This window comes from Salvelinus fontinalis, chromosome 17 (genome assembly GCF_029448725.1).
Source record: "Salvelinus fontinalis isolate EN_2023a chromosome 17, ASM2944872v1, whole genome shotgun sequence".
Lineage (NCBI taxonomy): Eukaryota > Metazoa > Chordata > Actinopteri > Salmoniformes > Salmonidae > Salvelinus > Salvelinus fontinalis.
In genome coordinates this window covers 32858756-32873785 of record NC_074681.1, presented here as the reverse complement: position 1 = coordinate 32873785, position 15030 = coordinate 32858756, and the positions used below count along the sequence as shown (strand labels likewise).

The 15030-nt window shown below is 43.7% G+C and overlaps 1 protein-coding gene across 1 annotated transcript in view; it reads left to right on the top strand.

Moving 5' to 3' along the window:
• The window catches only part of LOC129814179 (fatty acid CoA ligase Acsl3-like), a 29928-nt gene extending 15629 nt beyond the window's left edge, over positions 1-14299 (top strand). Inside the window, exons 6-15 of the mRNA XM_055867075.1 lie at positions 222-372; positions 3299-3422; positions 3645-3716; positions 3850-3989; positions 5466-5638; positions 5953-6027; positions 6199-6390; positions 6792-6906; positions 8407-8564; positions 8740-14299. Coding sequence (XP_055723050.1) covers positions 222-372; positions 3299-3422; positions 3645-3716; positions 3850-3989; positions 5466-5638; positions 5953-6027; positions 6199-6390; positions 6792-6906; positions 8407-8564; positions 8740-8897 — 1358 coding nt within the window. The 3' untranslated portion in view covers positions 8898-14299. The remainder of the gene's footprint in view (positions 1-221; positions 373-3298; positions 3423-3644; positions 3717-3849; positions 3990-5465; positions 5639-5952; positions 6028-6198; positions 6391-6791; positions 6907-8406; positions 8565-8739) is intronic.
• The last annotated feature ends 731 nt before the right edge of the window (positions 14300-15030 follow it).

The following is a 15030-nucleotide window of genomic DNA, read 5'->3' as shown; positions in this document are numbered from 1 at the left end:
TGACTCGGTAATCATAGTTTTTTGTACCTGAATAGCCCTCTCTGTCATATCCTATCAGATTGTATTAGCCCTGTGCTATGTGCATGCCCTCTCTTGAAAGACAGATCAATAGCCGTTCTCTGATGCTCCCGCATTGTGCAATGTTCTGACCCAAAAGTCTTTCTGTGACCTTTTTAACTTCCCTGCTGCCTCCCCTTCTCTCTGTCTCTCTCTCTGCGTAGTGGCGGTGGCGCGCCGGCGGCCCCTGCCCTCTGACATCGCTGTCATCATGTACACCAGCGGCTCCACGGGCATCCCCAAGGGCGTCATGATCTCCCATAGCAACATCATCGCGGGCGTCACAGGCATGGCAGAGCGCATCCCAGACCTGGAGTACGTACAGAGAACTATGGTGTCTTCTAGAATGACTGCTAATTGTTTTTGACTATTCACTCTCTCTCACTGCCACTCTCTTCCCCCCCTGTGTGCCCTGATCACTGTTTTTCTCCTTTTCTCTTTTCCTCATTCATTCGCTATCTCTCTCTCTCTTTCTATCTCTCTCTCTTAATATCTCTTTTCCTCATTCATTTGCTATCTCTCTCTTTCTCCCTCTCTCTCTCTCTCTTTCTATCTCTTAATATCTCTTTCTCTCCCTCTTTCTATCTGCCACCATTTCCCCTACAGAATGTAAACGTATCTCTTTCTTTCTCCTTCTCTCTCATCTCATGAATATCTCTGAGTGTCCTGCTCTTCATGTCCTTTCTTCTCTTCTCTATATTAGTACCAGTCAAAAGTTTGGACACCTCCTCATTCAAGGGTTATTTTCTACATTGTAAAATAATAGTGAAGGCATAAAAACTATGAAATAACACATATGGAATCATGTAGTAAGCAAAAAAGTGTTAAACAAATCAAAATATATTTTTTATTTGAGATTCTTTTAAGTAGCCACCCTTTGCCTTGATGACAGCTTTGCACGCTCTTGGGCTTTTTCTCAACCCGCTTCTTGAGGAATGTTTTTCCAACAGTCTTCAAATCAAATCACATTTATTTATATAGCCCTTCTTACATCAGCTGATATATCAAAGTGCTGTACAGAAACCCAGCCTAAAACCCCAAACAGCAAGCAATGCAGGTGTTGAAGCACGGTGGCTAGGAAAAAGGCCAAAACCTAGGAAGAAACCTAGAGAGGAACCAGGCTATGTGGGGTGGCCAGTCCTCTTCTGGCTGTGCCGGGTGGAGATTATAACAGAACATGGCCAAGATGTTCAAATGTTCATAAATGACCAGCATGGTCAAATAATAATAATCACAGTAGTTATCAAGGGTGCAGCAAGTCAGCACCTCAGGAGTAAATGTCAGTTGGCTTTTCATAGCCGATCATTAAGAGTATCTCTACCTCTCCTGCGGTTTCTAGAGAGTTAAAAACAGCAGGTAGCATGTCCGGTGAACAGGTCAGGGTTCCATAGTCGCAGGCAGAACAGTTGAAACTGGAGCAGCAGCACGGCCAGGTGGACTGGGGACAACAAGGAGTCATCATGCCAGGTAGTCCTGAGGCATGGTCCTAGGGCTCAGGTCCTAGGGCTCAGGTCCTAGGGCTCAGGTCCTAGGGCTCAGGTCCTAGGGCTCAGGTCCTAGGGCTCAGGTCCTAGGGCTCAGGTCCTAGGGCTCAGGTCCTAGGGCTCAGGTCCTAGGGCTCAGGTCCTAGGGCTCAGGTCCTAGGGCTCAGGTCCTAGGGCTCAGGTCCTAGGGCTCAGGTCCTAGGGCTCAGGTCTAGGGCTCAGTCCTAGGGCTCAGTCCTAGGGCTCAGGTCCTAGGGCTCAGGTCCTGAGAGAGAGAGAGAGAGAGAGAGAGAGAGAGGAGAGAGAGAGAGAGAGAGAGAGAGAGAGAGAGAGAGAGAGAGAGAGAGAGAGAGAGAGAGAGAGAGAGAGAGAGAGAGAGAGAGAGAGAGAGAGAGAGAGGAGAGAGAGAGAGAGAGAGAGAGAGAGAGAGAGAGAGAGAGAGAGAGAGAGAGAGAGAGAGAGAGAGAGAGAGAGAGAGAGAGAGAGAGAGAGAGAGAGAGAGAGAGAGAGAGAGAGAGAGAGAGAGAGAGAGAGAGAGAGAGAGAGAGACTAACAACACATAAATTACTGCAGCATAAATACTGGAGGCTGAGACAGGAGGGGTCAGGAGACACTGTGGCCCCATCCGATGATACCCCCGGACAGGGCCAAACAGGAAGGATATAACCCCACCCACTTTGCCAAAGCACAGCCCCCACACTACTAGAGGGATATATTCAACCACCAATTTACCATCCTGAGACAAGGCCATAGAAAGTAAGTTGGTGGTTGAGTAGGAGTTCCCACATAAGCTGAGCACTTGTTGGCTGCTTTTCCTTCAGTGTGCCTTGAATTCTAAATAAAGCACGACAGCGTCACCAGCAAAGCACCACCACCAAAGCACCACCTCCTCCATGCTTCAGGGTGGGAACCACACATGAGGAGATCATCCGTTCACCTACTCTGCATCTCACAAAGACACGGCGGTTGGAACCAAAAATCTCAAATTTGGACTCATCAGACCAAGGGACAGATTTCCACCAGTCTAATGTCCATTGCTCGTGTTTCTTGGCCCAAGCAAGTCTCTTCTTCTTATTGGTGTCCTTTAGTAGTGGTTTCTTTGCAGCAATTCGACCATGAAGGCCTGATTCACAAAGTCTCCTCTGAACAGTTGGTGTTGAGATATGTCTGTTACTTGAACTCTGTGAAGCATTTATTTGGTCTGCAATCTGAGGCCGGTAACTCTAATGAACTTATCCTCTGCAGCAGAGGTAACTGGGTCTTCCATTCCTGTGGCGGTCCTTATAAGAGCCAGTTTCATCATAGCGCTTGATGGTGTTTGCGACAGCACTTGAAGAAACTTTCAAAGTTCTTGACATTTTCCGTATTGTCTTAAAGTAATGATGGACTGTCATTTCTCTTTGCTTTTTTGAGCTGTTCTTGCCATAATATGGACTTAGCCCTATTTAGTAAAAGACCATCTTATGTATTCCATCCCTACCTTGTCACAACACAACTGATTTACTCAAAGGCATTAAGAAGGAAAGAAAGGCACACCTGTTAATTGAAATGCATTCTAGGTGACTAAAGCTGGTTGAGAGAACGCCAAGTGTGTGCAAAGCTGTCAAGGAAAAGGCTGGCTACTTTGAGGAATCTCAAATATGTACTATATTTTGATTTGTTTAACATTTTTTTTTGGTTACTACATGATTCCATATTTATATAGTTTCTGTATGTTTGGCAGTTGAATAAAATGTTTTTTGTTTCCGTTCGTGAAGTGAGACAGACACCTATATTGGGTACCTGCCGCTGGCCCATGTTCTAGAGCTGAGTGCAGAGATGGTGTGTATCTCTCACGGCTGCTGCATCGGATACTCCTCCCCACAGACGCTAGCAGACCAGGTGAACACACACACAGACACACAGACACACAGACACACAGACACACAGACACACAGACACACAGACACACAGACAGACAGACAGACAGACAGACAGACAGACAGACAGAAAGCCAAGGCACAACAACACAACGCGGTATGTAGAAACCCTCTATTAGAGAACAGGCCTAGCTGTGCTCTACTCCTAGTCTGATCCATCTCTCTCTCCTCTCTTCCTCCCCAGTCGACTAAGATTAAGAAGGGCAGTAAAGGAGACACCAGTGTTCTAAAACCTACACTCATGGCTGCTGTACCGGTAAGCACTAAAGCTGCTGTAGTATATATATATACCCGAGTAAGACATGCACAGAATTTATTATTATTATTTTTTAAATTGAAGTTGTGTTTTGTTCTCTTTCCTTCCCTGTCCCTCGTTCTCCCTCCTGTAGGAGATCATGGATCGGATCTATAAGAATGTGATGACCAAGGTGGAGGAGATGAGCAGTGTGCAGAGAACCCTGTTTGTGTTGGCCTACAACTATAAGATGGAACAGATCACCAAGGGCTACAAGACCCCGCTCTGTGACAGGTCATACACACACCTGTAACACACACACACACACAGTCAATGGGTAATGATTGATGGAGAGTCTCCAGGAGGTTGAACTATCACTGTGGCGGTCATGACATTTTGTCAGCCGGTTATTGTCATGCAAAAGACCGCCGGTCTCACGGTAATTGACCCTAATTAACATAAACACATTTAGCATCTCCAGGCCCCTGCTCATACGAGCCGCTGATGTGCCTTTGGAACATCTACATTTAAAAAGTCTAATAAATCTATTTAATATTCACCATCACAATATATCCAGTATTTCATTTAGGCAGCTCTAAAGAAACATAATGAAGAAAATGTATATGAGAAGGACAGAATATGAGTTGGTCTAACTGTATGTTTTCCTGTTGGCTGTAGGCTTGTTGGTTTAGCTGACTTATGCCTTTAAGTCCCGTGCCATTATTTTATATTATAATATTTAATGGTTAGAAGAATATCATTGAACTTGGCTGAATAAAATAGAAGGGATATTTTTCCCATTCCGGAGCGAGTACGCATATGAAGGCAATGTAGAGCGTAAAAGTGATAATTTGAAACAGGTCCTATACGCTAGATTGAGTTATTTGGCAACTTTACTTGTGAGAGATACAAACCTTAGAATGTCTTATAAATCAAAACATGTAATGGGCCTCATGATACGACTAAAGTACTTCATTTAGGAAACCTAGTGAAATCTGTTCGAGAACATCGAAAATAACATGTTGTCACAATGAAATATAGAGTATTTAATTAAACTGTCGACGGCCCCTCTCTCTGCGCGCTTGAGAAAGGAATGAAGGAGAGAGGGGAGGAGATGGAAACGCACGGTGGTGAGATATTCTGTAGCTAAAGGTAATGTATCACCCAATTAATGATGAAATATAAAACATTCTCTATTACTAGGCTATTCAAAATCAAATACAAATTCACTATTGTAGGTGAACTGTAAGCCGCCCTGCACAATCAATGAACCAACAACATTGCCTAGGCCTCTACGTTCTCTCCCAGACTCATGGATAGAAATGTTGGATCATAGCATAAGGTAACCAGTCCATCCAGTATGCATATTAATACAGTCTACAATCAAAGGCGATTACTAGAATTTGTTTAATTTTGGAATGTAGGCTAGACCAATTAAAGAAGTCTTAAATCATTTTTTGATGTTTTTCTGCGGTGCGTAATATGCGGTAGGCTATGTATTGTATAACGAATGTCATAATCATTATTTTAATTCTGGGTTTTTTTCAGGCTTGGGCTCATATATAGGCCTATGCATATGCAAAAATGCAACACAACAGCCTTAATGGAGACTCACACACCGACATTCTCGAATATTGCTGTGGCCGGTTCCTGCGTTAAACAGAAACCTAAGGTTCACACAGAGGTTATTATGAATGACTTGTTGTTTATCTTGGTGTTATTCTCATCCTCTGACTCACTGTCATCCTCTTTTTCTCCCTCTCTCTCCAGTCTGGTGTTTAGGAAAGTGCGCTCGTTGTTGGGGGGTCACATGAGGGTACTGTTGTCAGGCGGAGCGCCCCTCTCCGCCGCCACCCAGCGCTTCATGAACATCTGCCTCTGCTGTCCCGTGGGCCAGGGCTACGGCCTCACCGAGACCTGCGGAGCTGGCACCATCAGCGAGAGTAAGAGAGCGGGAAGGAGAGAGGGAAGGGAGGGATGAGTAAGGGGGATGGAACGGAGTGAAGGGGACGGGAAGGAGGAAGTCAGCCGGGGCTACGGCCTCACCGAGACCTGCGGAGCTGGTGAGGGAGGGTGGGTGGAGGCGGTAGGTCCAAGAAGAAGGGAGGGAGGGTAAAAGAGAAGGAAATGTGTAGACTTCTGCTGCCTGATGGAAGAGAGGAATGGGGGCACAATAGAGAAAGCCAGGTGATTGTACACAGTAATGTGATATGCTTTGTCGTTCTCACGTGTATTTTTTCCTCTCTCTATTTGTCAGTGTGGGACTATCGCACAGGTCGGGTTGGCGCTCCTCTGATCTGCTCCGAGATCACCCTCAAGGACTGGGAGGAGGGTGAGTCCCTCCATAGCACTGGGACTGCAGAATCAGGGATATTAGGGGGAGGGCTGGGAGGGTGGAGGTGAGTGGGGTTGGGGGCTAGGGTGGATGATAGTTATATTGGTAGGGATGGACGTGGGGCTGAAGATGCTTTGGGCATAGACCTCTTCTCCTGATCTTCTCCAGGCGGTTACTACAGCACAGACAAGCCACACCCGAGAGGGGAGATTGTAATCGGCGGGCCCAACGTGACTATGGGTTACTACAAGAACGAGGTGAAGAACCGCGAGGACTTCTTCGTGGACAGCAACGGCCAGCGCTGGTTCTGTACAGGAGACATCGGGGAGTTTCACCCAGACGGGTGCCTCAAGATTATCGGTGAGCAGCCCAGAAAAAAGACCTGTTTTCAGAGAGAGCCCTATGATATTTTGTCTGTCTATCTGTGGATTTAAATGCATACGAGTCAGGATGAAAGCGCCAGATCCTCCAAATTTTCTGCAGGTGAACTAACAATTCAGACCCGTACAGTTAACTGAGGGTGACCTTGTGGTTAAAGCCACCGCCCTCGGGCACATAGAGGATGATTCCCTTGTCTGCGTGGATACGAATCTACCAGTCATACTCCTCCCCTTCTCTCTGTATCCACTTCACTTCATACTCGTCTCTGTCAAAAACAATCAAATATGAAAGGATTTGCATATATAAACGACAGATAAATTCCTCCCAAAGGCAGCTGTATATTAATCTACCTTAGCAATCATTGTGTTCCTTCTGTGTAGACCGTAAGAAGGATCTGGTGAAGCTCCAGGCTGGGGAGTATGTGTCTCTGGGGAAGGTGGAGGCCATGCTGAAGAACTGCCCTTTCGTAGACAACATCTGTGCCTACGCAAACAGGTAACAATGCCCATATTATATACCGCTCGGGTGACTGGAGTCTCTATAACACTGAGTGTACAAAACATTAAGAACACCGTGCTAACATTAAGAACGAAAGCGTCACACAGGAATGCTGGCCCATGTTGACTCCAATGCTTCCCACAGTTGTGTCAAGTTGGCTGGATGTCCTTTGGATGGTGGACCATTCTTGATACACACGGGAAACTGTTGAGTGTGAAAAACCCATCAGCATTGCAGTTCTCAAATCAAGTTGTATTAGTCACATGCGCCGAATACAACAGGTGAATACTTACAGTGAAATGCTTACTTACAAGCCCCTCAACAACAATGCAGTTTAAAAAATAAGAATAAGAAATAAAAGTAACAAGCAGCAGTAAAATAACAATAGCGAGACTATATACAAGGGGCACTAGTTAGTCAAGGTAATTGAGGTAATATGTACATGCAGGTAGAGTTATTAAAATGACTGCATAGATAATAACAGAGAATAGCAGCGGTGTAAAAGAGGGGGCAATGCAAATAGTCTGGGTAGCCATTTGATGAGATGTTCAGGAGTCTTATGACTTGGGGGTAGAAGCTGGTTAGAAGCCTCTTGGACCTCGACTTAGCGCTCCGGTACCGCTTGCCGTGTGGTAGCAGAGAGAACAGTCTCTGACTAGGGTGGCTGGAGTCTTTGACAATGTTTAGGGCATTCCTCTGACACCGCCTGGTATAGAGGTCCTGAATGGCAGTAAGCTTGGCCCCACTGGGCCGTTCGCACTACCCTCTGTAGTGCCTTGCGGTCGGAGGCCGAGCAGTTGCCATACCAGGCAGTGATGCAACCAGTCAGGGTGCTCTCCATGGTGCAGCTGTAGAGCATTTTGAGGATCTGAGGACCCATGCCAAATCTTTTCAGTCTCCTGAGGGGACTGTTTTGTCGTGCCCTCTTCACGACACAAAATGGTGCCCTTTGGCACCTACTACCATACCCCGTTAAAGGGACTTAAATATTCACCCTCTGAATGACGCACAGACACAATCCATGTCTCAATTGTCTCAAGGCTTAAAAATCCTTCTTAACCTGTCTCCTTTGCCTCAACTACACGATGAAGTGTATTTAACAGGTGACATCAATAAGGGATCATAGCTTTCACCTGGCCAGTCTGTCATGGAAAGTGCAGGTGTTCTTAATGTTTTGTACACTCAGTACAAAACATTGATTGTCTGTTTCTCCTTGTCAACTTGTTCTGTCTCTAGTCACAATGTCTCCATCTGCTGTCTGTCACCCACTTTCTACTTCTCTCCTGTCTCTCTCTTTGTCTTTTCGACTCATTGCTCTCTCTATCCTTCATCCTATTCTGGCCCGTCTTTCTCTCTCCATCTTTGCCTTTCATTATAATAATAACTAGAATGATGATGATAATAATATAAAAAGGAATTATACAAATCAACTGTGTTGTCTAAATTTAACAATAACACTATATTATCTCTCCATTTCCTTAACTCTCTCCGTCCCAGTGACCAGTCGTACGTGATTGGCTTTGTGGTGCCCAATCAGAAGCATTTGATGGCGCTGGCGGAGCAGAGAGGGTTACGGGGCAGCTGGGAGGAGATCTGTAACAACCCTGACATGGAGAGAGACGTTCTCCACGTCATCACAGAGGCCGCTCTGTCAGGTAGGATGGAGGGATGGAGAGGACGATGAGAGACGGATGGAGGGAGGAATAGAGGATTCTGGTTGTAACATATGAGTACTGTTTCTCCATCTTTTTGGCCCTAGCGTTGACTTGTATTTCTCAACCCCAGCCCATGCATTCGTCTCTAAAGTCCGGTGTTGTTTCCCCCCCACAGCCAAACTGGAGCGCTTTGAGATCCCTAGGAAGATCCGTCTGAGTGCAGAGCCCTGGACACCGGAGACTGGCCTGGTGACCGACGCATTCAAACTCAAACGCAAGGAGCTCAAATCACACTATCAGGAAGACATCGAGAGAATGTACGGTGGCAAGTAACACACACACAGACATACGCAAGGAATCTAACAAACGCTATCTAGATGACAAGAAAACTGGAGAGAATGTACGACGGCAAGTTACACACAAACAGACACAGCCCCCCCCCCCCCCCCCCCTTCTTCCCAAGACAAAAGACAGAGGGGCCAAGCCAGTTGGAGCAACATCGGTTGCTTGTCTTCGCCAAAAGTTTTTAGGGGTCTGTGTGTTGCTATGACGACGCTGTCATCATGGCGTGACTCGGCTGAGACACGGAAAATGACACGTTAGTCTTGTCCCACTCCTGCACTCCTCTCCTTTTTTTTCTCCTTCCCTTCTCTCTCCTAACCTCTGTCTAGCATGGTCTTCGGCCTCTGTGTGTAGTCCAGACACCTGATAGTAGAAAGGATGGTTTTTGTGTGAATGTGGCCTGGATCGTGTTCATTAGGCATCAAACGGAAGAAAACTGACTGAAACAGGGAGGGACTACCTGAACTTGTCCAACAAGAAATGTTTTGCTATGTTGTGCACTAATGAATACGACTCTGAAAAATGAGGCCCTTCGGTTTAAACGTTCCACATCCAGGTTTGAATCTATGCAGGGATCTCTTTTATTGTATAAATGTTTTAGGATGTGGTGATGTTTTGTTCATGTTTTGTTATTTTTCTTTTTTTAACGTAATCGGTTTGTCTTGGTTCGTTTCCGAAACCTATTCGATGAACATCTTGTGTCTGAGAGAAATCAGTGTTTTGCGAAACCATGAGATTTTTGGAACACAACTCGCATTTTTTATTTGCTCTCCTTATTTCTTATATTCTTATATTTTTCTGAATGGTTTGTTTCTCATTTATCTGTTACCAAACTGACATTAAAACAACATGTTTTCCTCTTCTTTCTTTTTCCCCCCATGTGAATTTCCTAAATTCTTCTCCCTCATCTGCCTCTATGTCCTGAAGGTTGCTTCTATTCTATGGAAGAGTATGTGTTTACTGACTTGACTAGATGAAGTCCTATGTTACAGTGTGCCAGTGATGGAATCTCCTCCCTGCTCTGTGCCCCTGTGTGTGGCTATGGGCTGATGTGATGTGCCTGGGTTGGCTGGTGGAACCTGTTTCTTATAATGTAGCCTGATCCTGGATCGGTTTGTACTTTAGCCACCTCCTTTGACTATTTGTGGGACGTCATGAGTTGACCAAGGCAAGAAATGATCTGGGACCAGGTTAGTAATGATGGTGAGGTGTCCAGGGGGGCTACGGGGAATTGGGATGCAGTTTCCCCATAAAGCTGATCGAAGTTTAGTTCCTCTTCCCTGTGGTTGAGGCTAGGATGGGGAGAGGACAAGCTGGTTCCTTGATCTGTGCCTAAAGGGCAAGTTCTCAGCATGTGACACCAATCCTACTGAGACCCTTATTCATTTCTATTCTGTCACTTAACCAGTAGGAGGCAGTCTCTGCCACTGGTTTATCTTTGAAACATAATCTGTATAATAATGTCCAAATTTACAGGGGTGTGTATGTGTGCATGTGTGGTTTGTGCGTGTGCTGATGTTTGGGTGTGTGTGTGCGTTCTCTGACCCTGAGCTTGTTCCAAGTCCCCTATGTCGCTGTGAAGCCCGCTGCATGCCCACCCCACCTGACCTGTAGAAGTCTGTGACCTTTCAATGTTTCCTCCAGCAAAACGATGTTACATACACAGTATCCTGCTAAACCAGGTCTGTGGCTCCATAAACCATGCTATCACCTGGACTATCTGCTTCCATAAACCATGCTATCACCTGGACTATCTGCTTCCATAAACCATGCTATCACCTGGACTATCTGCTTCCATAAACCATGCTATCACCTGGACTATCTGCTTCCATAAACCATGCTATCACCTGTACTATCTGCTTCCATAAACCATGCTATCACCTGGACTATCTGCTTCCATAAACCATGCTATCACCTGGACTATCTGCTTCCATAAACCATGTTATCACCTGGACTATCTGCTTCCATAAACCATGATATCACCTGGACTATCTGCTTCCATAAACCATGCTATCACCTGGACTATCTGCTTCCATAAACCATGTTATCACCTGGACTATCTGCTTCCATAAACCATGTTATCACCTAGACTATCTGCTTCCATAAACCATGCTATCACCTGGACTATCTGCTTCCATAAACCACGTGGATTGTCTTTATTGAAATTGGCCTAAACCTGCCATTTTACTCCATAAAATGATGACCTATGTACCGCATGGATGTCTCTAGGAGAACCAATGAATCCCAGTCCAGATCTGTAGCTGTTTGCCTTTTTAGTTGCTGTTTGGCAGACTGTGTGTTTGTGTCATCCAACGGTAGTCCTATCTACTCTGATGTCCCCTGTTCGTATTACAGTAATGGATTGTCCCATTTCTTTGTCATACCTATAGTTACTGTTACTCTTATTGATGAAATATGAAATGCAGATTAAATGTGCAATATTTATAGGAAATACAACTTCTAAAACTAAAGTATGTAAAGGAAAAATGCACAGAGAGAGAGAGAGCCCCTTCACAGTGTATGAATGTGTGGGTGCGGGCCTGTCTCTTTCCAATTAAATGTAGAAAGAAAACCTAGAGGACAGAAAACATTGTTGTAGAAGTAGTAACATATAGCCTCTATGGTGTGGTATTAGTGCCAACAGAAATGTCATCTGAATTCAATCATCTTGAGTTCATTCAAATTTGTTGGCAGTAATATGACTCCATACTTATTTTTCTGTATTGTGAAAGTACTGTACCAATTATAGTAATGAAGACTAATATTTTGGCCTTGTGAAAGTAAAGTACAGTGGTGAAGAATAAGGCACTACAGGTGAACAGAGTTAGGTCTCCAGGAAGTTGTTTGGGTTGCATGATTCCTTGTGAATGCACTATATACATTTGTGACGTACAATGTATTCAGATATCAAATCCAAGATGAGAAGTCATGCATAAAGTCATGTGGGCAATTCCATACGAGATTTGCCCAAAGATATGTAATCCTTGGAAAGGTACTTTGGGGTAAGGAGGTTTGGCATACCTTTTTAAAGTTGAAATCGTTGATTTTAAAGTTGGAAAGTTCATGACATTTTGTCTTTGCCCAGGCCTTTTGAATATATGACCCATTTTATACATGAGTTGACATTATAGGCCATTAACCAACTGTGCGAATCACCAGCAGAGGGAGTTCTGAATCCGTTCCCACATTATCTGTGTTTTTGGTGCTCCCAAAAAATATTGGCTTTTCAAAAGTAGCAGAGCGACCACTCTGGAAATGTTATGTACTTGTAGAGTATATTGTTTTTAAATAATATCCAATACTGAACGAAATTAAAAAGGGTACTTTTGAGACATTTACGGTAAGGCCCGGGTAAGGCCAACGTTTCACACATTTCCCAACTTTTAATGAGTATTCCTCAATAATTATTTTGGATACAGATGTCAATGGTGTGCCAGACAAAATTACGTTTTTTATTGATTTCATTTCAGGAAGATTAAAAGCATCATAAATATCTCTGGGCCAATTTCGTTTGGAATTCCACGTACATTATAGGCTGCCATATATGTATTGTCTGCAAATGAATTACTGTGTATGAGCAATGTACAGTATATAGCGTAGAAGAGGAACAGCTTGGATATTCTATATTTAGCACAAGGGATATTTCAGCATTTGAAAAGGACCCTCGGTTTTGGGAAGTAGTCCAAAACACTGATAATGTTACGAATGAGGAACCCAGGTGCAGGCTGGTTCCCGTTCTTCTTACAGTTCCTGATATTTTATTGGTTCTTTGTATTCAACTCCCAACCAATGTCTGTCCAGTCTGTTGCTTTGCTATCCCATACCAGGCTACAATTGGTTAAGAAGATTTGTTCATAGGAATATACTAAGTGCTATCTTGAGTGTTTCTCTGAGGTTACATACATACATCATACATACATACATACATACATGCATGCATACATACATACATACATACATACATACATACATACATACATACATACATACACTACCGTCCAAAAGTTTGGGGTCACTTAGAAATGTCCTTGTTTTTGAAAGAAAAGCAAAACATTTTGTTCATTAAAATAACATCAAATTGATCAAAAATACAGTGTAGACATTGTTAATGTTGTAAATGACTATTGTAGCTGGAAACGGCAGATTTTTTATGGAATATCTACATAGGTGTACAGAGGCCCATTATCAGCAACCATCACTCCTGTGTTCCAATGACACGTTGTTAGCTAATCCAAGTTTATCATTTTAAAAGGCTAATTGATCATTAGAAAACCCTAGAAGGCCAGCATCCCGGAGTCGCCTCTTCACTGTTGATGTTGAGATTGGTGTTTTGCAGATACTATTTAATGAAGCTGCCAGTTGAGGACTTGTCAGGCGTCTGTTTCTCAAACTAGACACTCTAATGTACTTGTCCTCTTGCTCAGTTGGGCACCGGGGCCTCCCATTCCTCCTATTATTCTGGTTAGAGCCAGTTTGCGCTGTTCTGTGAAGGGAGTAGTACACAGCGTTGTACGAGATCTTCAGTTTCTTGGCAATTTCTCGCATGGAATAACCTTCATTTCTCAGAACAAGAATAGACTGATGAGTTTCAGAAGAAAGGTCTTTGTTTCTGGCCATTTTGAGCCTGTAATCAAACCCACAAATGCTGATGCCCCAGATACTCAACTAGTCTAAAAAGGCCAGTTTTTTTATTGCTTATTTAATCAGGACAACAGTTTTCATCTGTGCTAAAATAATTGCAAAAGGGTTTTGTAATGATCAATTAGCCTTTTAAAATGATAAACTTGGATTAGCTAACACAGCGTGCCATTGGAACACAGAAGTGATGGTTGCTGATAATAGGCCTCTGTTTCCAGCTACAATAGTCATTTACAACATTAACAATTTCTACACTGTATTTCTAATCAATTTGATGTTTTTTAATGGACAAAAAAAATGCTTTTCTTTCAAAAACAAGGACATTTCTAAGTGACCCCAAACTTTTGAACAGTAGTGTACGTACGTACATACATACATATATACATACATTACATGTCTTAGTAGTGAAGTCATCCACTTTAACTACTGATGTACCTAAGACAAGGAACAAAGTTTGGTGTACAGATTAATTTGACCGCTCGTATTGTTTCTCATAGTAAATATGTTGGAAGGGGAGGGGTTAATATGATCAAATTTCCTAAAGATATATCAGTTGTGCAGGTGTAAAACCTCATTTAAACCTATTTGGTCTTTGTTATTGACCAGTTTTTTGGGGTGGGTCTTTTTCCTTCTCGTTTAGCGTGGGTTACTGGCCTTGTGACATCATGGGCTATTTGCAAATGTCTCCTTATTTATTTGTCATTTGGCCTTGGAAAATTGTCATGAAATTAAAAGTTGTGATTGGTCTAAAAATATGTTCATTCTGTTTCAATCATGGATTATATTGATTCTTGTTAACGTGGATATGCCTTTTTTGAATGAGAATGATTTTGATGTGTCTGTGCGTGTATGTATAACATTCCAGACAGAGTGGCTAACACAACGGCTTCATTCAAATCGTGTCCCGAAGCGTGTTATATGGCAACGAAGCCGAGGTGTGTGTGTTTGTGTGTGGAGATGACTGTGGGATAGGTAATGAATTGACGTGGACATAACAAACCGTTCAGATGTGAGCTAGTCCACATCTACAGACTAGCAGAAGTTAGGGCTTTATTCAATCCGTATCGCTGGAGCGTCATTTCCTGTTGAGCCGACTTCTGCAGTGCTTACCTTGAATGCAGTCTCCGCTAACGCGGGAACATTGCCTTGAAATTTAAATCGCGCTGTAACACTGAATTTCCATGATACGGATTGAATAGAGTCCCAAGTCTCTCTCCACCGAATCAGAACAAACTAAGAGCAGGGGATGTATCCTGTTTCATCACATAACAGAATCACTGTCTCCTTCACTGGCTTTCAGGACCCCCCCCCCCCCTCTCCTGGCTGCACACTACAACACCCACCACATCGTGACCTTCTGAAGCCCACCCACTCAGGCAGTATTCAGAATGTTGCCCTATTCCCTATATACTGCACTACTTTTGACCAGGGCACATAGGACTTTAGTCTAAAGTAGTGCGTATGGAATAGGGGGCCATTTGGGATA